Genomic DNA, 24,486 nt, shown 5'->3' on the forward strand with positions numbered 1-24,486 from the left:
TTTCCTTATTGTTCTGAATCGCGTAGTTTGTTTGGAGGTTTTTTTGCTTCTTGCTTTATAAATAGCTTCGTAATAACACTAATACTGTGGACTTCCTGCTTTTAAGTTCTACATACTTGATTGTTACCATTGGTGCTGTCCACCCTTTTATCTTCCATAATTTTTATTTGTTTTGCTTTCTCTTACTGTGGAAGGCCCAAGACCTCTATTTATACACAGAATTATTGTAGGAAATGGTGTTAATGAGCAGGAGAAAGTCATGTTCCCAAGTCAAAACCATTAATAATTACGATTACCTTTGATAATACTGTATTATTACAGTTACTTTGTCATGGTTATGCTTACAGACATGCTTACTTACAACAGTAGGGCAAAATATTTCTTACCTCCTTCTCTAAGTCCTATGTTCAGGAGTATTTAAACTTTTCACGTTGGAAAAGAAGCCAGCAGAGCTAAGCCATGTAGAGGAGGGGAACATTTGCTGCCAGTAGGAACTGCTGTGAAGTTACTGCTGTGCTTGGTGAAAGAAACCGTAGCAAACTTGCTGAGGGTGCACTCTGCCCCATCATCCAGGTTATTAATGAAGATGTTCAACAGGACAGAAGCACATATTGACCCCTGAGGTACACTAGTAGTTACTGGCCTTCAGCTAGACTTTGTGCCACTGATTAGCTCCCTCTGGGACTCGCTGTTCAGGCAGCTTTCAATCCATCTCACTGTCAGCTCATCCAGCCCACACTTCAACAGCTTCTTCCTGAGGTTCTTACGGGGGAATATCAAAAGCCTTACTTAGGCTACTGAGGTAGACAATACCCACTGTTCTCCCCACACCTACCAGGCCAGTCACTTCATCGTAGAAGTTTCTCAAGTTGGTCAGGATGACTCACCCTTAGAAAATCCATGCTGATTACTCTTGATGAACTTTCTTTCATGTGCCTGGAAATAGTTTCCAGGATTAGCTGTTCCATCACCTTCCCACGGATTAAGGCAAAGCTGACCAGCCTGCAGTTCCCTGTGTCTTCCTTGAAGACAGGAGTGACTTTTGCTTTACTCCGGTTCTCAGGCACTTCTCTCACTTACCATAATGGATTATTGAGAGTGACCTCACAAGTGACATCAGCCAACTCCCTCAATACTCATGGATGCATCCCATCAAGGCCCGTGGACGTAAGGCTAGTGTATTTAAGTATTCCCTGGCCAGATCCTCTTCCACCAAGCATACATCTTCCTTACTCCAGACTTTCTCCCTGGTCTCTGGGACATGGGATTTCTGAAGGCCAGTCTTGCTAGTAAAGACTGAATTGAAGAAGGCACTCACCCTATCCCATCACCCCAGGCCCTTTGCTGATCATTGTTCATCACTGCCTCACTGCATTGCTGGTGACTCCCTCCTTCTTTATTCCTATGTGAAAGCTCTCTTTCCCAGGTCATCCATCCTATTCTTAAACATAGCTTTGTGCAACTTTGTGAGGTGGATCCCATCTCTCCTGAGCAGGTGCTGATCTGTGAACATGGTCCAGTGGCATAGAACCCAAAACTGTTGCCAACATCAATTCCACAGACAATTATTGACCTGTACCATCAGTGCCCTACTCCTTGTGACCTTTTCCCTCACCACCAGGGTTGAAGATACCACCTAGTCCCATGTGTACTTGGCTACTGCCCTCAGAGCCCTGTAGTCACTTTTAATACTGCCTAGGTACACTGTGGCAGTGTCACTGAAGGCCAAATGGAAGAACAACAAGGAGGAGACAGAGAGTTGAACAGGCTTTGACAGTCCCTCTGTAACATTCTGGATCACGGTGCCAGCAGGCTGCAAAACTCGCAATGACAGGTCAGGTCAGCAGATGGGTTCCTCTGTCTCCCACAGCACGGAGTTGCTCAGTATGATCACTGACCACTTCTTCCTGGTGGTCTTGCATGGCTTAGGTTCAGGTGATTCAGATCCTTTCCTTGAAGGTACATCAGGCTCCTTTTCCACTTTGAGGATGGTGACTGTATTTTGTTGCTATAAGCCCTTAGGTAAGGTGGGAATATGCCCGTGGGAGGCAGAAATCACGAGCTTCATCTTCTCCAGAGGCTGCACTTACCTTAGTGTTAGTGTTGGTCACTGTCTACATCTCTGCTGCGGGTGGAGTCTGAGGATCTTCAAACTGTTGCGTCTCAGAAGAAGTCCTATCTATCTCCCTTTTGTCTTCTGTGACACTGTGTAGCCTGCTCACTTCATCCTGTAACTCCTCCACTTGGCAGCTCAGTTCCTCTAAGAGAGCACTGAAGGACAGAGGGCCATTGCTTCTGGCATCAGAGCGCAGCACCAGGTGCTCCCTGCAGCCTGGGGCTTGGAGGGCTGCGTCCACCACCCAGAGTTCTGGCTGTGTGGAAGCTTTTACTCTAGGCATCAAGATGTCTCTCTGGTCCTATAAGATAAATTACATTTTGAACATGCCCTGTTATAATATTATCTTAGAAGAGGATACAAAATAATTAGAACTAAAACCTCCATCTTTCAAGTTCCTGTTTCATCACCTCCTTGCAAATACTGCTGTGGGCAACTCATGAGGTCTTGTCGGTCTCTGATGTGCTAAAAGGACTGTAAGTGGGATTTGGTGCTTTGAAGCACTAGTTGTCAGTACATGCTTGCTGGACTTTCTGCAGGTTATGGACAGTATTGTATTCATGTTGACAGTGGAAAATTGCAAAATTGCAACCATGTAGCTCAGCAACTTTTTTAGAATTGTCTAGAAGTTTTAGTATTTATGCTGAGATTCCATAACCACCACACTTTTGGTAGCAGTTAAGTTCACATAAGCTCAATATTTTCAATGGAGGATCTGCAGTAAAGATGCATTGGATACAGGCTTTGATGCAAATAATATAGACAATGTAGTAGTGACTTAAAATTCTGACATCTGACTTCAGAGGAACCCACCTCTACCCAGCTGGCAAAATCTGTAGTACTAGAATTTCTTAATTTTCTAGGCAGCTTGCTCACAATCTAGCAGGTCATGACCTCTTATTTTCCTATGCTCAATTTAATTCCATTACTTGTATTTAACTAGAGTTCATACCTGTTTAGTTTATTTTTCTTTCCACGTAATTGCTTAGTAGTATTTGTATTTTATGGAATTTCTGGTTTTAGGCTTATTTTTTCGAAATATATTAATTTCTATTTTACGGGTTAAGTCCAATTTTATTGTTTCCAGCAGGCATACCTCCCTTCCTTTCTTCCTTCCTCCCTTCCTACCTTTCTCCTTTCCTCCCTTCCCTCTTTCCCTTCTCTCTCGCTCCCTCCCTTCCTTCTTTCTCTTCTTACTTTCTCTTCTTTCATGTTCCTTGTGTATTATTTTCATTAATATGTAGTCTCTTATACCTTAATTAGGCTGGATGCTTTGTTTCTTTGTACCATATTAACTTTTCGTTTTTAAAATTTTTAAAAATCTTTCATTCCCATAACTTCAGAAAGGAAAAAAACAGCTACCAATATGAGGTTTAGTATCATTATAAAATTGGAGGGAGTAATAATGTACTCTGTTAAGTTATTCACATTGGAGAAAGATAAGGTAAGCTTTCCTGCTGAACAAACAAAATAAATAGGCACAAAAAAAGAAACTGAATTGCAAACCTTTGTTTCAAGATATAAATGAAGTACAAGAGGGATTTAAAAAAAAAAAAGGCATTAGGCATTCCTAAGCCTCACATTTTGCTCAGCACATTACATGTAATCAGCAGTGGGCAGGAAAAATTGGGTTATAAAAATCTACTGGGATATCAATGCTATAGACTAAAATTACTGTGATGCAGTTTTCATTAAAATAATTGTTAAAAAAAATACAAGCAATAAATATTAAGTTCTAGAAAAGCTGAGAAACCATGCAGATGAAAAGCATTTATTAATAGATGCTGCTGATATGAACGTTTCTGTCCCAGAAGCAGGCATGTGAAGAAAACCTCAGAAACAGGAAAAAGATGGGAGGAATAGATGATGTATCAGTTCATTGCTTCATTTCTGTCTTCATAGACTACTGCTCTGATTGTCTTCAGGAACTGCTAATAGTCTACTGTGCCTATCTTTATCTCTTTTAAAATAGCTGGTACAGAAACCATGGCCTGCTAGGAAAATAGTACCTTATCTGAAAAAAACTCAAGGAAGATAAAAGTTTTATTATGTGTCAATGTATCTATCTAGTCCCTTGAGCCATCCCTGGGCTGTGCACAATATGTTTACAATTGCTTCATTTTCCTCTGTTATTAACTCTGTGAAAAGTGCCGTATAATGTGTGACAGTAGCCTGGGTTTCTGCCTAGCAACACTGTACCCAGAGCAGACAGAGAAAGCTCCAAGATACAGGAGTGACCTTGTCACTCTTCAGGGCAGGCGTCTGGACCAGTTCAACTCTCTTCCATATAGAATTACCAATCTTGTTTTAAAAAAACAAACAAACAAAGAACAACAACAAAAACCCACACACAAAAACACAAACAAAAAAACCCAAACAAACAAAAAACCCAAAACAAACTGCATCACTTAAAAATGCAAAACGTTCAGAAAATAGGAAGCTTGTGTTTCTTTTTATTCCGCTTTATCTCCAAATTCATTTCCAATCTCTTCTTCACAGTCATCCATATTAACAGTTTATTTTTTAATGAAAATTAAGATTCATACTTAGTGCAGTTATTCAGCTCTAAGATCTAGACTTGTTTATACCAAACAGCAAGTATTAGGAGACCAGAACTACAGCTGTGGGAAGTGGTAACATTAAGCAGCATTTGTGCTTCTCTTTTGTACATCCAAAGGGACACTTCATGCCCTTTGAAGTATGAGTGATCTCTGTCGTGGTTGAGAAGTAAAACAGAATGTTTGACTCTGAAACATAAACAAGGGGAAAGTGTTCTGTTCAAAGTCCTAAACTCAGTACTGCTACTCCTCTACAAAAATTGTTAAATAATATATCTAACTTAGGATGCCCAATATTTGTACCTACTTCCAGGTACATCATACTGTAATTGTATGTTTGTTCATTAACAACTGACCATTTCACAGACTATAAAAATGAATATAAATCTGTTGATTCTCAGACTATATTTGTTCATCAGAAATGGCTGTACAACAAGTAAACTTTTTATCTGACTTTATATATTAATTTTTTGTTCAAGTGTGTGTTTGAAGACATTTGTAGTAACTAACTTTGGTGCAGAAAATGTGAACATATTTTTCTGTACAACAGTTAATTAAGAAGTTTCTTCTTACTGTGTTTGTGCAGTCCAGGACAGCTGTCACTTATTCAAAAAATGTATCCATAGTAATATAAATAGGGTGAAGGTTTGTGGGGTGGGACTGAGGGCTAAGTTCACTGAAAGCAGTCGTCTCTCTACTAAGCTGTGCAGTGCTCAACAGATGAAGCATTACATTTTGTGTCCTTGTGAACCATATCAGTTCTAAATGTCAGGCAGTAGCTTTCTGTCATCTACTGTGACCTTGCCACAATATATCATATATTGAGCAAAGCACTTGGAGAAAATCAGGAACATAACAGTTACCTAGTACGTTTTTTGAGGGTGGGCATGACAATAATAATGCATAGCTATTGGGTATTTTGAAGTAGGAACACTGTGATCCTCAACAGTGTTTTTATCCTCACAGCATTTTTACAAACACTTAATACCACCCCCCAGTATCTAAGGAGCACATTTTGTATTTGATTGTAGTTTAGTTATTTTGGAGAAATCTGACATGTGTGAACAGATTCTTTGTTTCCTAACTTACCAACCAGTCTTTAGTTAGACTGTTTTACAGTGTATTTGAGTAATTCAGATGCTTAAGCTTTATTGGGATTTTATATTTTCTTCTTTTTTCTTTGGCCTTTTTTACTTGAAGTTTGCCTTTCGATTACTGTGATCTTACTAACCTTAGTTCACAGGTATATCTCCACCAAGTTGTATAAATCATTTAATATGGTAGTTCTTACTATCATAACAATGCAATTGAGCAGTGCAATGCAGACTATTTCTGGAACGTAAGACACATTTTATTCTTACAGGTGGAGGAAGTAAAGGTTCTGTGAAAAAGAAGCATTTTAGATACAAGGTGGTTTTTGTGCTTGTGTTCACCTATTGAATACAATTATTTGGAGTTTGTTTGATTACTTTTTTTCTTTTGAGTTCATTTTGCAAAATTTTTAAGTCCTTCATCTGAAAATTGCAAAGTGCTTTAGAGGAAGTAATTCAATGTCACTGATGTTGAAAGGTGGAAAAATTTGCTTATTTTATACTTGAGAAGACCTGAGCAATATCCAAAACTGCAGATAGCAAGCAGAACACTCGACATTATTGAGAAATCACTACTGCATCTTACTTGGACTTTCTCTGGTTTCCTAGCACTGCTTGTCTGTGAAGATGAAGATGGACTTACATTATATGAGGCACGGATAGAAATTACTATCATTGTAGTTAATATTCCTCCATTATTATTCAAATGTGGTAGCTGAAATAATATGAAGAAATAAGTAAAACAAACTGTAAAGGGGAGAAAAAACATGGCATAGAAGGATGTGCTGCTGACCCTCTAGTATTTTCCCAGTCTCTTATTAAGCACATACTATTTGCAATGTTCTCCACATATAGCAAAAGTAGCAGCATCTGTGTATCAAGAAAGTTCTGAAATAAGTGTGTTTTGATTTAGACACCACTGGAAATTACCTCAGGTGTCAGAAGGAAAGGTAGTGTCTTACAGTTGATGAAAAAAGAACAGTTTCACTTGTAGACCTGCTGCCCCTTCTTTTGTTGACCTTTCATTGAATTAAATGTGCAGAGGAGATAAACTGATCCTGTTCACTAATTAATTACTTATTTTTATCACCTAAGAGTGTTTTAACTGCATGATCCAGGGAGGGGATATAAAATGGCTAATTAGTTCAGTGAGACAGTCTGTCCTGCTGGTTTAGTAATGAGGAGTTTACTCTCTTGTTTTGATTTGCTTTAATTGATGGAATTCCATTTAAATGCTAGGCTTTACTTCTTATGTAGTTCCTTTGGGGTAGTGGAAGGAAGCAGGGAGAGGGTATAAGAGTGTCCTTAGAGAAAAATCTCTGAGATTTATGTCTTTATTGACAGACATGAATCCACATGGTAACCACTCCTAGCACAGAGAAATTGCTTCTATTTCCTCTGTAACAGACTACTGGATTTTTAACAAAAGTCTTACGAGTGTTGCACATTCAACATTTTCAACCCGTATTAATGATTTCTAGTAAATGTCCTGTTTATAGGGACTGCACATCAGTGCTTAAAAACTAAATTTTCAACTTACTTAATAATTTTTATTCCTTAGTAGTTGGGAGGGAGATGCTTTTTTTCTAATAGCGCTAGGAACTTGCATGATCTTGGTATTAAATAGCAAGAGTTGGCTTTTCTTTTACTAATGGATTTGTTCTGTAGAAACTCTGTGTATTTTGTGCTCAGTTTGTAGAGCTTTCACAGTGTGAAATAAGGAATATTTTCTTGTTTTCTGTGTTAAAGATAAGTTCTGTTTTTATGGAATTACTGCAGCAAATAGCAAATGCTCAAGATCAGAGCAAGCTCAATATCAGAGCATCTCAACACATAGGAAGTCAAGGAAGGGAGCCAGGAGACCTGCGTGGTTAAACAGGGAAATGCTGGGCAAACTCAAGTGGAAGAGGAGAGTTGACAGATCATGGAAGGAGGGGCTGGCCACTTGGGAAGAATATAAAGCTGTTGTCAGAGGATGTAGGGAGGCAACTAGGAAAGCTAGGGCCTCCTTAGAATTAAACTTTGAGAGAGGGGTCAAGGACAACAGGAAGAGCTTTTTCAAATACATGGCAGGTAAAACTAACACCAGAGGCAATGTAGGCCCACTGATGAATGAGGTGGGTGCCCTGGTGACAGAAGATACAGAGAAGGCAGAGTTACTGAATGCCTTCTTTGTCTCTGTCTACTCTGCTGGACGCTGTCCTGGGGAGCCCCGTACCGCTGAGGCCCCAGAGGATGTCAGGACAATGGAGGAGTTTGCCTTCGTTGATGAGGACTGGGTTAGCGAGAAGTTAGGCAATCTGGACATCCATAAATCCATGGGTCTGGATGGGATGCTCCCACGGGTGCTGAGGGAGCTGGCTGAGGTCATTGCTGGACTGCTTTCCATCATCCTTGCCAAGTCTTGGGAAACAGGAGAGGTGCCTGAGGACTGGAGGAAAGCAAATGCTACTCCAGTCTTCAAAAAGGGCAAGAAGAAGGACCCAGGTAACTACACACTGGTCAGCCTCACCTCTATCCCTGGAAAGGAGATGGAACAACTTATCCTTGGTGCCGTCTCAAGGCATATCAAGGATAAGAGGGTTATTAGGGGCAGTCAGCATGGCTTCACCAAGGGGAAGTTGTGCTTAACCAACCTCAGAGCCTTTTATGAAGAAATAACAAGGTGGATAGATGATGGCAGAGCAATGTATGTGGTCTATCTTGACTTCAGTAAAGCATTTGACACCATCTCCCACAGCATCCTCACAACTAAACTGAGGAAGAGTGGTCTGGATGATCAGGTAGTGAGGTGGACTGTGAACTGGCTTCAGGAAAGAAGCCAGAGAGTCGTGGTCAATGGGGCAGAGTCTAGTTGGAGGCCTGTATCTAGTGGAGTGCCTCAGGGGTCGGTGCTGGGACCAGTACTATTCAATATATTCATCAATGACTTGGATGAGAGAAGGGAGTGCACTATCAGCAAGTTTGCTGATGACATGAAGCTGGGGGGAGTGGCTGAGATGCCAGAAGGCTGTGCTGCCATCCAGCGAGATCTGGACAGGCTGGAGAGTTGGGCAGGGAGAAATTTAATGAAATATAACAAGGGCAAGTGTAGAGTCTTACATCTGGGTAGGAACAACCCCAGGTTCCAGTATAAGTTGGGGAACGATCTGTTAGAGAGCAGTGTAGGGGAAAGGGACCTGGGGGTCCTAGTGGACGGCAGTATGACCATGAGCCAGCACTGTGCCCATGTGGCCAGGAAGGCCAGTGGCATCCTGGGGTGTATTAGAAGGGGGGTGGTTAGTGGGTCCAGGGAGGTTCTCCTTCCCCTCTACTCTGTCCTGGTGAGACCACATCTGGAATATAGTGTCCAGTTCTGGGCCCCTCAGTTCAAGAAGGACAGGGAACTGCTGGAGAGAATCCAGCACAGGGCAACAAAGATGATTAAGGGAGTGGAACATCTCCCTTATGAGGAAAGGCTGAGGGACCTGGGGCTCTTTTGCTTGGAGAAGAAGAGACCGAGGACTGACCTCAATAATGTTTATATATATGTAGAGGGTGAGTGTCACGAAGATGGAGCCAGGCTCTTCTCGAGACATTCAAAACCCACCTGGACACATTCCTGTGTAACCTCATCTAGGTGTTCCTGCTCCAGCAGGGGGATTGGACTAGACGATCTTTCGAGGTCCCTTCCAATCCCTAACATTCTGTGATTCTGTATGAGAAGAAAAAGGCCACAAGCAGAGAGATACCTAATTCCATAGAATTCTATCTGTACTACTTCTGTTTGTTGGCTTTAGGGAACATTAAGGAGAAGCAAGAGAAAACAGATAGATCATATTTGTTTTTTAAGGAAAAGAAGTCAAGGAGAATATAGTTAGTTTTGTTTTGTTTTGTTTTGTTTTTAAAAAGTCCCTCTAGAAGGTGTCATGATTTAACACTGAAGTTATCTGTAATATTGAGTCCTTGTAGTTGGTTTTGGTCATCAGCCCTATATTCAGAGTTTCTTGTTTTCCCTCACTCATCTATCATACATACTTCAATAAAACCCCATTGTGTGCATTTTATATGGAAGATTAAGATGTGCATTTTTTTTAATAAGCCCCTTAATACTGTTATACTAGAGCTTCTTCCTTTTATCTGTAGCAAATTGAAATTAATTAGAAACCTAGAAACTGGAAGTAAATGAAAGCTGTTAGTTATTCATTTAAAACAATGGAAGTAATGTTTTTTGATGCCCTTTTTTCAGATTCTGGCTATAAGTTTTGTGGTAAGTCACAGTGACCAAAATGCTTTTTTGATAATTTTCTCTATTATCTAGACTGACAAATACGAATGTCCTTTTAAAGGAGATTGTTAGGCATGAGGAGAAACAGTGAAGAAATTGTTTGAAAAATATTGAAAAATCCGAACCAAAACCTCATAATAATACATTTTTTAAAAGGCTTGAAGTAGCTGTAGCCTTCAGCATTTAAAAATACTTTTAAGTGTGCAAACACATGTAAGGAAACCTGGAAAATTCAGCAACAAATCACTGAGGATATGAAACAGATGTAAAATGACAGCAGAAAGGCTAATAAGATACTCCAACTTTCAGGACATTTATAAGCCTGAGGAATGAAATAATAAATGTTAGTCAAATAGGCATGATGAAGAAATTAGAAGTAAGATAACAAGGAAAAACAAACTTGGAAAATACATCTACAGTGAATGTAACTGCAGAGTCTGAAGTGGCTGGTGGTGTAACACTGAGAATGAAATTGTACTAATGCTGCTTAACTCCACAGAATTACAAGTTATTACAAGTGCAAAGTATCAGAACTTTCCGCAGGATTTAGCATGATTTTAAATATCACTGGATCTGCTAAACATGGTTGGCTTCTATGTACTCCAAGAACTGACTCCTCACAAGACTGGTGAAAGGAAAACTAAGTGCCTGAAAGGGGGCTTACAAAGTCTTATAAAAACACTATGACTAAACTGAAGGAAAAAGGAAAAGAAAAGTTCACATCTTATTTATTTGCTATGTAAGTGGGAGAAAGAACGTACCTTACACATGAAAAAAGAAAAAAAGCAAATTTGCTTAATTCAGAAGTAAACATACTAAGTGTTCAAAGGCTTTATTTACACAAATGACATATTTAAAGTAATAGATAATATCATAGCTTCAAAAATGTGGGAGTTTGAGCTAAAAGTAGGAAACTATATTAATACTGTGAGACTCATAACCAGTGCTACTATATTTACTTTGCTATTTGTGGCTTTATTAATAAGTTAAACTTGATCATAATGAATATTTTTTCAGTCTTACTGTTAATAGCTTGACACTCACTATTTCATAGAATTTTATTGAAATTATTTGGAAGATAGCAATGAAAATGCTTCTCTATTCAATACAAACTGACACAAAAAGAAAGAAACAATTTACCTGGAAAGATTGATGGTGGACATGACAGTTGTGTCCACCCGCACCAGTTGTGGGCCATTAGCTAACCAGTGGCCTATGTTTCCTCCCTTGGCAATTGTGTGCAGCATGGCAGCTTGAATAGTATCATTCTGTGACCCACTGACAGCTAAAAGACAGGTTGGAAACCACTGTTTCATGTGTCTGTGGTCTTTCAGAATATCTAGTGTTAATTTACATAAATGCTAAACATAGTATCACAATCTTTACCAAATACCCATTTGATTTTCATAGAAGTAGTTTTCTAAATTTTTAATAATGATGAAAAACACTTCCTCTAGATGACTCTGAAAGAAAAAAAGACTGTCCTATACAAACCAAAAAAAAAGTATGTGAATTGAGTGTAATCTGTGTGGACAAGTGTCATACTATGTACAATTTACGGTGTATTTTCCCTAATAATCAGACTTAAGTATGAGGAATAAATGTAAGACAGCTCAGTATATAGCTTTTTCTTTATCTGACTCGGAACATGTTTAAATGCTAGGTCAGATGCAGGTAGGAGGATGTCCATGATTTTAATAAACTGTAAATTTTCTTTGAGATGTAACCTCACTACTTTTTTCCACTCCTTATGTGCCTGTCACAAAATGTAAGCTATATTGAGTAAAACAATTATAAAACAAATGACTGAAGTATGATTGGAACTTAAGCTATCAGTACTTCAGGTTTCATGTTGATACATTTTACAGACTTAAGTATAAGCAATAACAGTTCAGTTTTGTTTTGCAGCTTTCTTATTTTCACCAAACAATACCACATGCTAACATCGAACTATGTAATGTAGTACATATTGAGCTGTTTTATACATTTGTGCATATCTTCAGCTGGAGACTGTGACTTCAGACTTGTTTTTAAGTGGTCCATCTTCTCTAACTGCAAAAATAACTACATTTCTATCACTGTAGCATCAGGCTCAAGAGCCATAGATGTTCCTAGTGGTAGAAAAGCTGTGTGAGTCAAATATGTTAAAAGTCTTGAATCAATTGTTAGTATTTATGCTCAAACACAGGCTTTGTCTAAATATAAAATAATGTAATGCAATATCAATATTGAACAGTTGATCAAGGTAGTTGTGAATACACAACCTTTAACATCTTTATGTGTGGCTCAAGACTTTTACTTTAGACTAAATACCATTCAGTCCTTTGTCGTGGATGTCCCCACCATGCATAGCACTTGAAACTGTTTGTCATTGGTTCAGAGCTTTCTTTCTAAGCTGTAGAAACAAATTTGGTGCACATCATGGGCAGAGCTCTAGGTTAGTTTCTTCCAAGACTAATCTAGTTTATGTGCACCAAAGTCATTATTCAAAACCAGTGAATGTGCATTAAGTGCTCAGGGGATTCACTTCAAAACTGTGCTACAGCTTCAATACAAAACATTAACACTAATGTAGTTACTGTGGAATATTCACGTAAGACAAGCCATTTGTGAGCATATTAGTTATTTAAGCTGAAACTAAACATTATAAATGTCATTTAAAAATACTTTTCCCATGATGTTTCTAATGTTATAGATTTGATTAGGTTGCTTAACATTTTTCTCCCTTCAAAAAATTCATGTATTTTATTACATTAAGTTGGGAATAACAATAAATATTTTATTATGCAGTATTTTACCACATAGTGAAACAATTAAATGTTATATATATAGTATGATAATAATATAGCATGTATTGTGGTTTAGCCCTAGCTGGCAACTAGAGCTACATGCTGCTTCCTTACCCCTCCCCTTTGCCCTAGTGGGTTGGGGAGGAGAATTTGGAAACAACAGGCAAAACTCAAGGATTGAGGTAAAAACAGTTTAACAGAACAGCAAAAGAGAAAAGATAAATAACAACAATGTAAGAATATACAAAGGAAGGGGTACACAATGCAGTTGCTCACCATGCAGCAACACCAGTGCCTAGCCCGCTCCCATGTAGCGGTCCCCCTGGCAGTGACCATGAATGCTGTTTCAGTACCGCTGATCCCAGAGGAGCGAAAAGCTGGCCTGCATTTCATACTCAACCACGATCATGCTACGCTGTGTGTCCTGGAGAAAGCAAAGAGCAACATGGACAGCAGTGCCTGCCCCCAGCAGCAAGTTGCTCCCCTGGCCAGCTCCCCACTTTACACTGACCATGATGTCACTTGGTAGCTCATATCCCGTTGTCTGTTTTGGGTCAGCTGTTCTAGGTGTGGCCCCTCCCAGCTTCCTTTGAAAATTAGCATTATCCCAGGCAACTGCAGTATGTATGGTTACTCCAAATGTATGCTGCAGAGAAGCCATGGTAGGTCTTTTATCAGGTATTACTACAGCCTCTCTCCTAATCTGAAAAAAAATGTACAGATGGAGGGAGGATGAGGAAGGCTGTTGACTTTCTGAGCTTCTTATCCGTCACCGAGCCAAATTTCTTTTTGTGTATTATGGTGCAGCTTTTTATTTTTGACAGGAACTCTAATACTAAGATTATGGGCAGAGAGAAGATAGGGCCAGTTCTCTGGTTTCTCACTGTCTTTCATAATTATGGGAACATGTTTCAAGGTCCTTCTTCAAATTCTCTTTTATTTTGTATAAAATCTGATTTTTTAATCTGAGAGTTTATTTCTATGACCTCAGAGGGCAGCTGTGGTGGGTTGACTTTGGCTGGCTGCTAGATGCCCATCCAGCTGTTCTCTGACTTCCCCATCTCAACAGGACAGGAGAAAATAAGACAGAAAAGCTTATGGGTCAAGATAAAGACAGGCAAATCACTCACCAATTACTGTCACAGCAAAACAGGGTCTTTAGAAACCTTAATTTAATTTACTGCAAATTAAGATAGAGTTGGACGGTAAGAAACAAAGATGAAAACTGGAACACCTTTGCCCCACCTCTCCCTTCTTCCAAGGCTCACCTTCACTTCTTCGTTCCCGACTCTTCCACCTCCTCCCTGCTGAGGACACAGAAGAGTGGGGAGTGAGGGTGAGGTCAGTCCCTAACAGCTCCTTCCTGCTGCTGCTTCTTCCTCACACTATTCCCTTGCTCCAGCATGGGTCCTTCGCAGGGAACACAGTCTTTCACAAACTGTTCCAGAGTGGGTCCTTCCAAGGGCTGCAGAGGAAGGAATCCACTCTGGCATCTCCAGCACCTTCTCCCTCCACTTCTTCACTGACCTTACTGTTCATTATTTCTCACATGTTTTTTTTTTTGTCCTCCCTCACTTCTCTTTTCCACAACTGCTATGCAGCCTTTTTTACCCTTTCTTAAATATTTTTCTTTAGAGGTGCCATCATCTCGGCTGGGGCACTCAGCCACTTCAAATGGCTTCAAGTGCTTTAAAATGTGTAAAAATGTGGGCGTTTATTTCTTGTTCTAACTTAGAGACCTGGCTGCAAGGAACTGCTTGGTAGGCGAAAGCAACATTTTGAAAATAAGTGATTTTGGAATGTCACGGCAAGAGGATGATGGTGTGTACTCCTCATCAGGCCTAAAACAGATACCTATCAAGTGGACTGCTCCAGAAGCTCTCAACTATGGTAAGGACATACCTGTATCTTGCAATTAAAAAAAAAAAAAAAAATCAAAGATAAAGTAAGGAGCACCAGGACTACACTTTGGGCAATATTTGAGTATATATACTTATTCCTAGTGCGAAGTTCAAATTATATAATGTTTAGAAAATTTTAGTATTTCAGTCTTACTTAAGCTATATATTAAATACTGGTTTGCCTTCGTAAAAGAATTTGACAGCAACATCAAAATTGCTATTATGCAGCAATAAAATAATGCTTTGGTTATTTTGCTGACTACCTAGTCAGTCATCTAAATCGTCATTGTTAGCAAAATGAATGGCAAGTTCTGCATATTTATGACAGTGCTTGTTCTGGCACTTCTTCAAAAATGGTGGAAAGTGTTAACGTACTACAACACTCTGTTAGATAAATCATTACATTGGGGAAAAGTCTGATCACTGATTTATATATTTTTTTAACTGCTGTTTTTCTCTACATGCATTTTTTATATATTTCTAGGCTGTTATCTCAGGCAAAAAATTTCCTTCATTTGTGACTGAGGGAAGTGGTCCACACTACATGTTCCCAGAACAGAAACAGAAGCTGCTGGATTTAGCTTATATGAAACTAGAAAAATAAGTTATTCTAAGTAAAGTGGGCTGTGAAGAAGCAGCATATTAAATGAACGATGCCCTTTTTTGAATGTAGTTCTCTTAACCAGTTCTATACTTGAGTACTTAGAAAAAAATACTCTTAAGTTCTTCCTTGGAAATGTCTAGAAATATTTCTGCAATCTCTTAAGGTTTTTTTTATTCATGAATTGGAAATCCTAAGTTTGTGACTTAAAATTGATAGTAAAATGCTTCCTCTCATTAACACTTTTGCAGGCGATAATGCCAGTAAAGCAGATCTTCCCTTTGATAGGCTAACAAATTCAGTTACAGTAGTTGATCCCATATTATCAATTTTTCTAAGAGGTGTTAGTGTTGTTAGTGTTAACTGAGGAACACATTTTTATATTTTAGATGTTTGTTCCACTATAAAAAATTGTTTTGAATTTTTATTTTTGTTATCTCAGAAGTGTGTACAGCTTATTTTATATATGATGGAAACCTGTCCTTCATAGCCATGCAGTCCAGTGGGAAACAGGCTCTTGGGACAACATCTTTGCTTTGTACTTTTGAGTCTTTTTTCTGCGTAGTACAGGAGAGGATAGTTGATTAACATCTGCTTATTTTGTGTTTCCTAAAATGCATATATACTCAAGCAGCTTTAAGTGATTTTCTGTCATGTTTGTAAAATAAGCTCTCTCAAATATTTGTGTTCAGCACTCTAACAGTCAACTTTCAAGATGTCATAGAAGATTTCTGTGTGGTTTTGAAGTATTTTTTTTTCCACTCACTTGAAAGATGCAAGTAAAAATAATTGGTTTGTGGTTTACTATTTACCATCCTAATATTAATAATAGTATAGTCATAAATATTACATTAATTTGTGTAGGTAAGGCTGAAGGTATTTAAGGATATCAGAGTGAATTAGAACTAAATCTGCAGAATTTCAGAACTAGTTGGCAACTACCGTTCATGTCAGTTCTTAATGGCAAGATTTAAGGGTTAAAAGAAAGGGGGTTGGAATAGGTTTATTTGGCCATTACAGGAATGATACAATGCTTAAGAAACTATGTAGAGTTCACTTTTTAGTCACTTCTTGTTTCAGTGTATGTGACAAATTAATAGCAGTCACCAAAAAAAAAAAAAAAAAAAAAAAAGAGAGAGAGAAAGCACAAGTTACGAAATCTAGGAACACAGTCAGGGCAAACGGAGTGACTTGGAAGGTGTGTCTGAAGTCATAAGCAAAATCCGGATGCTACTGGAACTTGAGTGAGGTTGAACCTTTCATTTAGTGGTTGCCGTTCAGTACCATTCCATGTCATTATTTTTGCTTGGAGCAAAATAATTTCTGTCACTTCCAGGAACTGGAAAAAAAATGTTTGAAAAGCTCCTAAAATTATATATTTAGGCCAAGTGTAGGGTATTTTTGCTTCCAGTTCTCAAAATTAAAATACACATTCAGTATATGTACTTTTCCAGTACATATCTTGAGTTGTTTGTCATGTTAATAAATTTCTGTCTGGAGGGGATTTTTTTTTGTGAATGAACAGGCCTTTTTTTTTTTTTTTTCCCAGATATATCGCGGTGGAAAAGATAATTAACTATGCAGAATTTGTACTTTAAAAAAGAAAAAACAAAAAACAACTAATCACCTGTCTTGTATCTGCTGAATGGTTTCAATGAAAAGTGTAAAATTACTGGATGCCAAATTCTGAAGAGAGTTGATACATAGACAAGAAAACTAATCTTACTACAATGTGCATAATGACTGTCCATAATTGCCATCCGCAAGGCACACAAACTAATGTAGTGCAGCTGGAAGTGATACTTAGTTTAACAGTAAACTGAAGTTTCTTACATGAGAGCAGTTGTCATATCACGAACTAGCACTATAATTTACATGTATTTTCCTTCTTTCTAGTCAGAAGTAGCTTTATTTTGTTTAAAGATTAGAGATGAAGAAACAATACATTCACAAGCAAGTGTGTATTTTAAAGAATAAAGACACACATATGCAACATAATGGTATGGAACAAAGAGAAAGAGTCATGAAAAATTGTGAAGGTAATGTTGAAAATGGGTTTCAGAGGTAACATTTTCACAGATCCTGCTGCAAAAGGCTAGGAGGCTTAAGTTTCTGATGTGAATCCATCCCTCTTAATGTGAATCCATCAGGACAATAGAAATAACTGCTCCAAGATCTCTCACCCATAATATAAGGCTCTTATTACACAAATAAGTTTGGAATTCAGTTACCTATTTTGCTAGTCACAGATAATGGGACCAGCAGGCCGGATTTTTTTTCTTTTTCTTTAAATGATTGGGCACATCAGTTCTTTAGGATCCAAATTAAGCAAGTTGAAGCAACTATACTTTCCTTTTCAGAAAACAGTTTCTTAAAGCCTGATAACCAGGCCCTCTTTGCACTTACAAACTGTGAATGGTAGCTCCTCTCAGAATACTCATTGCCATAGTATATTAGGGAACTGGGAAAGGTAATTTTTTTGAAGTATCTTTTTAATGGGAAGTGATTCTAAACAAGGGCTAAAATATCTGACAGTTTTCTGTCCTTTTATATTAAGAGAAAAAAATGTTTTTGTACATTAAGAAGGTAAGAAATTCTTACCTTACAGGAGCCATAACTGAAATGGTAAGCTCTCTCAAATTGTAGAACTTTAAGTTATCTTAAATTGTTCATAGGTATTGACCATAAAATAATCTATCATTTGAAATACAGGAGATTATGATATCTGCAGAATATATTATTAGTAGCTACAGCTTGGTTCTGCTTAAAACTTGCGAGTGCAACACTTTACAGTAAATTTGGGGCCATAATTATATGAAACATTAATTTATCTGTACATTATGCTGTGGCTTTTCTCTCCTTTTCTTAGGAAGATACACATCTGAGAGTGATGTATGGAGCTTTGGAATCCTTTTGTGGGAGACCTTCAGTTTAGGAGTATGTCCATACCCTGGAATGACCAATCAACAAGCACGAGAACAAGTCGAGAAAGGTAGTTATTTGTAGGGAGTCAAATAAATGCTGTATAGATCTATCAGGATGTAGTACTTACAGTATAAAATAGCAAAGAAATAACATACACATTATCCGGCAACTTCAGCAAAAAATGGTATCAGATTCTTTCTTTGCTGTATCAAGCTTTCTGGGAGGAGTAGTGTGATACACAAGCTTATTGAAAATAAGAAGATACTGACCAGTGATTTAAAGGACAGAAGACTTATAGCATGCTGACTTTTGTTGTTGTGGAACTAAAAGGTGAGACAGAGAGAAGGGTTTTACTGCTGTGCAAAGCAGAGGCTTGACCAGAATGCATTATTTAAGATTATGCTAATGCAGGTATAAATATTCTAAACTGCCAGAAGAAAAAATTCTGTATCACTCTGTCTTCAATATTAAAGCATTTCAGACAACATTTTAGCAATTATGGTGGAGAATGGTAAGGTAGTTGAGCATTGAAAGCCACATTTCTCTTTTACAAAATAATCAAAAGGCTTGAAGTAGAAAGTAACTGTGAGCAGGATTTCAGGACTTTGATTTATTTTCATCATCTTTAGTGGCGTTTTAGAACTGTTCTTCCTCTACATAGTGCTGCTGTGTAATTCATGAAGAGGTTCTAAGGTAGTAAAACTGCTAAATGATTTTCTAAAAAAACCCAGTTTGTTTGCTGATTTATACAGATTGTCAGTGTTTGCTATAAGCACTGTAGATGACCATCAAAGTTTCCTCCTTAAAAGGCCAAATCAAAAAGTCCAATATTTTCCAGAGCAGAAGAGTGTTTGTAAAAACAAGTCTAACTGTCTGAGTACTGAGAGTCTCTTTTGAATCACTGAGAATACTAATCTCTTGAAATGTATAAAATCCTAATATTTAGTAGCATGTTTATACATTTTCAGCTCTTCATACTGTGTGGAAAATAGTCTTCTTGGCTAATCAGCAATTCTTTTTCATTTTTTAGCGGAATTGTCATTTTGTCAGCCTGTTTTGTTGGTTTTCAGTATATAGTAGCTCTTCTCTTAGGATAGTCAGCTAAGACTCTCCGAATTTTCTTTCCGCTCTTATAATCTCTGTTATAAAATCAGTCAGAGCCTTCAGTGAATTTAGTCACTTAAATGCTTGCTTTAAACCAGGATAATTTCAATTCTACGTAACTATAAAGAATCACTTCACTGTAAGGACAAAAAGTAGTCACTGTTTTGAAAAACTAGTTTCTAGGGGAAACTTTGTGAAGGAAAGGAGTTTTATATAGCTTTGTATTTTCTTGTCTATAAGTGTCCTAGAGCACAGCTGTTCTCCTTTGAAGTTGCATGTGTTAATCCAGCACATAGACCAGATGCATTCAGTAGAACAAAGGAAAAATATTTCTCATCTTTACCTGTTGTATGAGGCCAGTGTCATTTATACTCTGCTTTACAAAGAGAGATGCAGAGACCTGTGCAATAACTCTGGAGTCACAGAGCTGCATTTGGGTATAGAGACCTATGTGCCAACTCACTTAGCTGTCCACTGCCTGTCATTAACTCAGACTGCTACATGTGATAAACAGTTCATAGAATCACAAAGTTACAGACTGGCTGAGGTCTGCAGGGACCTGGATGTCATCTGGTCCAACCTCCTCTGCTCAAGCAGGACCTTCCAGAGATAGTTGCTCAGGACCATTCCCAGACAGCTTTTGCGTATCACCAATGATGGAGATTCCATCACCTCTCTGGGCAACCTGTGCCATGGATTGGTCATCCTCACAGGAAAAAAGTTGTTTCCTGAAGTTCAGGAAGAACCTCCTGTGTTTCAGTGTGTGCCCATTGCCTCTGGTGCTGTCACCGGGCACCACTGAAAAGAGCCTGGCTCTGTCTTCTTTGCACCCAGTAAGGTCCCCCTGAGCCTTCTCTTCTCCAGGATGAACAGTCCCATCTCTCTCAGCTGTTCCTCATAGGAGAGGTGCTTCAGCTCCTTTTTAATCTTCAAGGTCCTTTGCTGGACTCTCTCCACTGTGTCCATGTCTCTCTTGTACTGGGCAGCCCAGCAGTGGACACAATACTAGAGGTGTAGCCTCACCAGTGCTGAGTAGAGAGGAAGGATCATATCCCTTGATCTGCTGGTAACAATTCAGTTGTAGCCCCAGACACCATTCTCCTTCTTTGCAGCAAGGACACATTGCTGGTGCATGGTTGGTGTACACCAGGATCCCCCGGATCCTTTTCTGCCAGGCTCCTTCCCATCCAGACAGACCCCAGCATCTAATGGTGCCTGGGGTTGTTCCTTCCCAGATACAGAACTTTGCACTTGTCTTTGTTGAACGGCATGAAGTTCCTTTTGGCCCATTTCTCCAGCCTGATCAGGTCCCACTGGATGGCAGCACAACCCTATGGCTTGTCATCTCCTCCTCCCGGTTTGGTGTTGTCAGCAAACTTGCTGAGGGTGCACTCTGCCCCATCAGCCAGCTCATTAATGAAGATGTTCAACAGGACTGAACCCAGTATTGACCCAAAGGGTACACCAGTAGTTACTGGCCTCCAGCTAAGACTTTGTGCCACTTATCCCCTCCCTCTGAGACTTGCTATTCAGGCATCTCTCAATCCACCTCACTGTCTGCTCATCCAGCCCACACTTCAACAGCTTCTTCATGAGGGAGACAGTGTTGAAAGCCTTACTGAAGTCCTTTGATCTACCAAGCCAGTCATTTCATTGTAGAAAGCAATCAGGTTTGTCAAGCATGACTCGCCCTTAGTAAATCCCTGCTGACTACTCCTGATGAACTTTCTTGTCCTTCATGTGCCTGGAAATGGTTTCCAGGATTAGCTGTTCCATCACGTTCCCGGGGATTAAGGCAAAGCTGACCAGCCTGCAGTTCCTTGGGTCCTCCTTGAAGACAGGAGTGACGTTTACTTTACTCCAGTTCTCAGGCACTTCTCTCACTTACTGTGATGGATGAAAGATTGAGAGTGGCCTCACAAGTGACATCAAGACAACTGCCTCAGCACTCATGGGTGCATTCCATCAGGGCAAATGGACTTCTTTAAGTCCAGTTTACTTAAATATTCCCTGGCCAGATCCAAGCATTCCACCAAGCATTCATCTTCCTTGCTCCAGATTTTCTCCCTGGTCTCTTCAATACAGGATTTCTGAAGGCCAGTATTACTGGTAAAGACTGAGTTGAAGAAGGCAGTCAGTACCTCAGCCTTTTTCTTGTCCTGCCTCACCAGGTGCCCTACCTCATTCAGCAGTGGGCACACATTCTCCCTAGCCTTTCTTTTGTTACCTCTGTACTTAGAGAAGCCTTTCTTGTTATCTTTTACATCCCTGGCCAGACTCAATTCCATTTGGGCTTTACTTTTCCTAACTTCATCCTTGGATGCTCAGACAATGTTCCTTTATCCCTCCCACATTGCTTGTTTTAGTGTTTGAATTTGTCCAGGACCTCCTTGTTCATCCATGCAGTCCTCCTGGCATTTTTGCCCAACTCCCATCTTAATGTTTATTATTGACTTCCTCAGTGGTGTGGGGAAATGGAACACAATTAAAACCTAGGGGGTAGCTCCTTCTCAAGATACAGGAAATTAATCTATGCAGGTTGCTGCCCTTAGGGATGAGAATAGTGAAAAATTACCATTCCCAGCTTAACTGTCATTGGTACCTGAGCTTTGATTGCTTAATAACTATCTATCTTGTATAGATTATATATTGAAGACTTTCCTTGTATTATCTTGAAGATTTTTTAATGCAATGACTTCGAACTCTGCTGATTTCTTTTTTAGATTTGTCAATGTGCATCAGTTTTCAATGCTAAACATTATCTACTGTTTTTATTGTGTACCAGGCTACCGAATGTCAGCACCACAAAAATGTCCAGAAGAAATATATAAAATAATGCAGAGGTGCTGGGACTACAAACCAGAAAATCGGCCAAAATTCAATGAGATTCAGAAAGAGCTGTCTTCAATCAAAAAGAAAGTGACATAGTGATAAACAAGTGCCAAACTCAATGTGTGGGACTTTACTTTCCAGTGAAGTAATTTTTTCCCCTCACACACTATGCTTTTATACAACATTATTTGCAATATTCTTCTAGGATTACTTTGAAATTAAGGGGATTTTTTTATATACATGTGTAGCATTTTGAATGATGTCTACACCTCCATTAAAGACATATACTGCGAAATGCTATATATCCAGTCACAGTAATACTGTCATTTAGGTTACATGTAAATAGGAAAGCACATACTATAGATTTAAGGAACTGTGGCTTCTATCTGTTTTACAGCAAGTAACTGCTAGTGACATTTTTCAGAGGTTTTCTATTTTAAGCTGTGTTCTCACTCTGCTATCCCTGTCCTGTACGTCAACACCAGCAGCACTCTGATGTGATGACTGTCATACATGTTGGCCTTAAAAATGAAGACAGTTTTGACAAGTATTTCAACTAGAAATTTATATATTTTTAAAATTCTTTCTGCAACTGGTATTTTTAAGTGATACTTCATATTAAGGATGAAGGTCAGTTAGATTCTGGATGCAAATGTGCTTACTGTACAGTGAATTCCAGAATTTCCTTTCATAGAAAACTGAGTTACTTGTGGATTTCTTACCATACTGTAGTAAATACTTCTGGCTTTTGATGTGGTTCACTTAAGCCACACCTTTTCTTCCTACAAAGCCTTCAGAGTTCAGTAATGTATCTCTTTTACAGTGACTTATGTTTATTTAAGAAACAAAATATACAATATCAAGTCTTGACTACACATGATAAGAAATACTACAAAACATCTGCCTTCCAAAGAATTTGTGAAAGAGGTAGGCCAACATAAAGAGGATTACTAACAGCAGGTAGTGAATATCATTGATCTTAGACAAGTTAAAGAATGTGAATCGTTATATATGCTTTTGAACCTTATTTTGTTTGTTAAATTGGAAATAATTCTCAGAATGCAGCTGGAGCCTACAAAAGTTTATGATAATCAAAATTACATTCCATGCATAGCGTCCAAAGGAAAATACTATTTTGGTATGGCATAAGGAAATTGTTGAAGAAACCAAAATAAAGAAGTGGGTTTTTTAAAGCCTCTGATCAGCTGAAAAAGGCAGAATAGAAAAACTAACATACTAACTTTTATAAATCATTGCAATCAGATTCCAAAAGACTGGGGGCAAAAAAGTTTTAATGTCCACCAGGAAGAAAAACCTTGTGTAGATATATTTATATATAAATCCTGCTAGAAAGAATGAAAACTTACTAAATAGGGGAGGCGGGGAGGAAGGGAAGGCAGTTTGTTACTCTGGGTCCTCTTTGCAGCTGGAATTATTTTCTAGGGCCAAACACAGAAATAGGAACAAGTTAGAGTATCCTGATCTGAGTTCCAGAGTTAAGGTGCTTTAAGTTTTTCTAAGAATTAACTAAATTTTTTCAGATCAAAGGATGTCAGTTGCTGCTAATGCAAGTAAGAAACAGGGACTGTATGTAGCACAGCATCTGAAATGTTAATTAGCCCTATATTTTGTTGTTACAGTGGGATTGACATGTAGTGAAGTCAGTGGCTACATTATGTTTTTATGTCTGTTCAGGTAACTTTTCTATTGTCTACAACATTTTTGCTCTCTGAAGTGTGTTTATAGTAGTACTGAGTCGTAATGTGAAGGGGATATGTATGACCAAAACACATGTAGTCTAGAAGAGTTTGTTACGTTTCAGTTAGTGTCCAAGTAAAACAATGAATGATGGTGCTGGAGCACATCACCTGCATTTGAGGTGAAACTGTCAGTATCCAAGTATAAGGAATGCTGAGTGTGCTTCTTGCATTTCTTAAGCGTTTTTTTTCTTGGAGCTAAGGAAGCATATACCTACCTATGAATGTATAGTGCTTGGAAAACTTGGTGGCATAAATTTAAACTTCCTTATAAGCATACTGCATATTTTTACTTAGTTCTGTACGTCCAAGTAGCCCAAAGACGTTTTTCAAGAGCAATGGGAAACATTCTTGTTATTTGTATGCTTTTAAGTAGTACACAAAGTTTGTGCCTTAATTTGTTAGTATGCTAATGCAAATACAGGTGTACTAAGGTTTAAGGAATGTTCCACAATCATTTGGAAAAATCCAGGATTCATACAACTGTAGCTCCTTATGTATCCATCACTGAAGTCTGCAAGTAAGCATAATGGTGTCTCCTCTGT

The 24,486-nt window shown here is 38.6% G+C and overlaps 1 protein-coding gene across 1 annotated transcript in view; it reads left to right on the forward strand.

Moving 5' to 3' along the window:
• FER (FER tyrosine kinase) overlaps nucleotides 1–22,452 on the forward strand; it is a 159,806-nt gene extending 137,354 nt beyond the window's left edge. The window contains exons 18-20 of the mRNA XM_080363145.1: nucleotides 14,557–14,711; nucleotides 18,193–18,315; nucleotides 22,138–22,452. Coding sequence (XP_080219271.1) covers nucleotides 14,557–14,711; nucleotides 18,193–18,315; nucleotides 22,138–22,280 — 421 coding nt within the window. The 3' untranslated portion in view covers nucleotides 22,281–22,452. The remainder of the gene's footprint in view (nucleotides 1–14,556; nucleotides 14,712–18,192; nucleotides 18,316–22,137) is intronic.
• The last annotated feature ends 2,034 nt before the right edge of the window (nucleotides 22,453–24,486 follow it).

Source organism: Nesoenas mayeri (assembly GCF_963082525.1).
Source record: "Nesoenas mayeri genome assembly, chromosome: Z".
Classification (NCBI taxonomy): Eukaryota; Metazoa; Chordata; class Aves; order Columbiformes; family Columbidae; genus Nesoenas; species Nesoenas mayeri.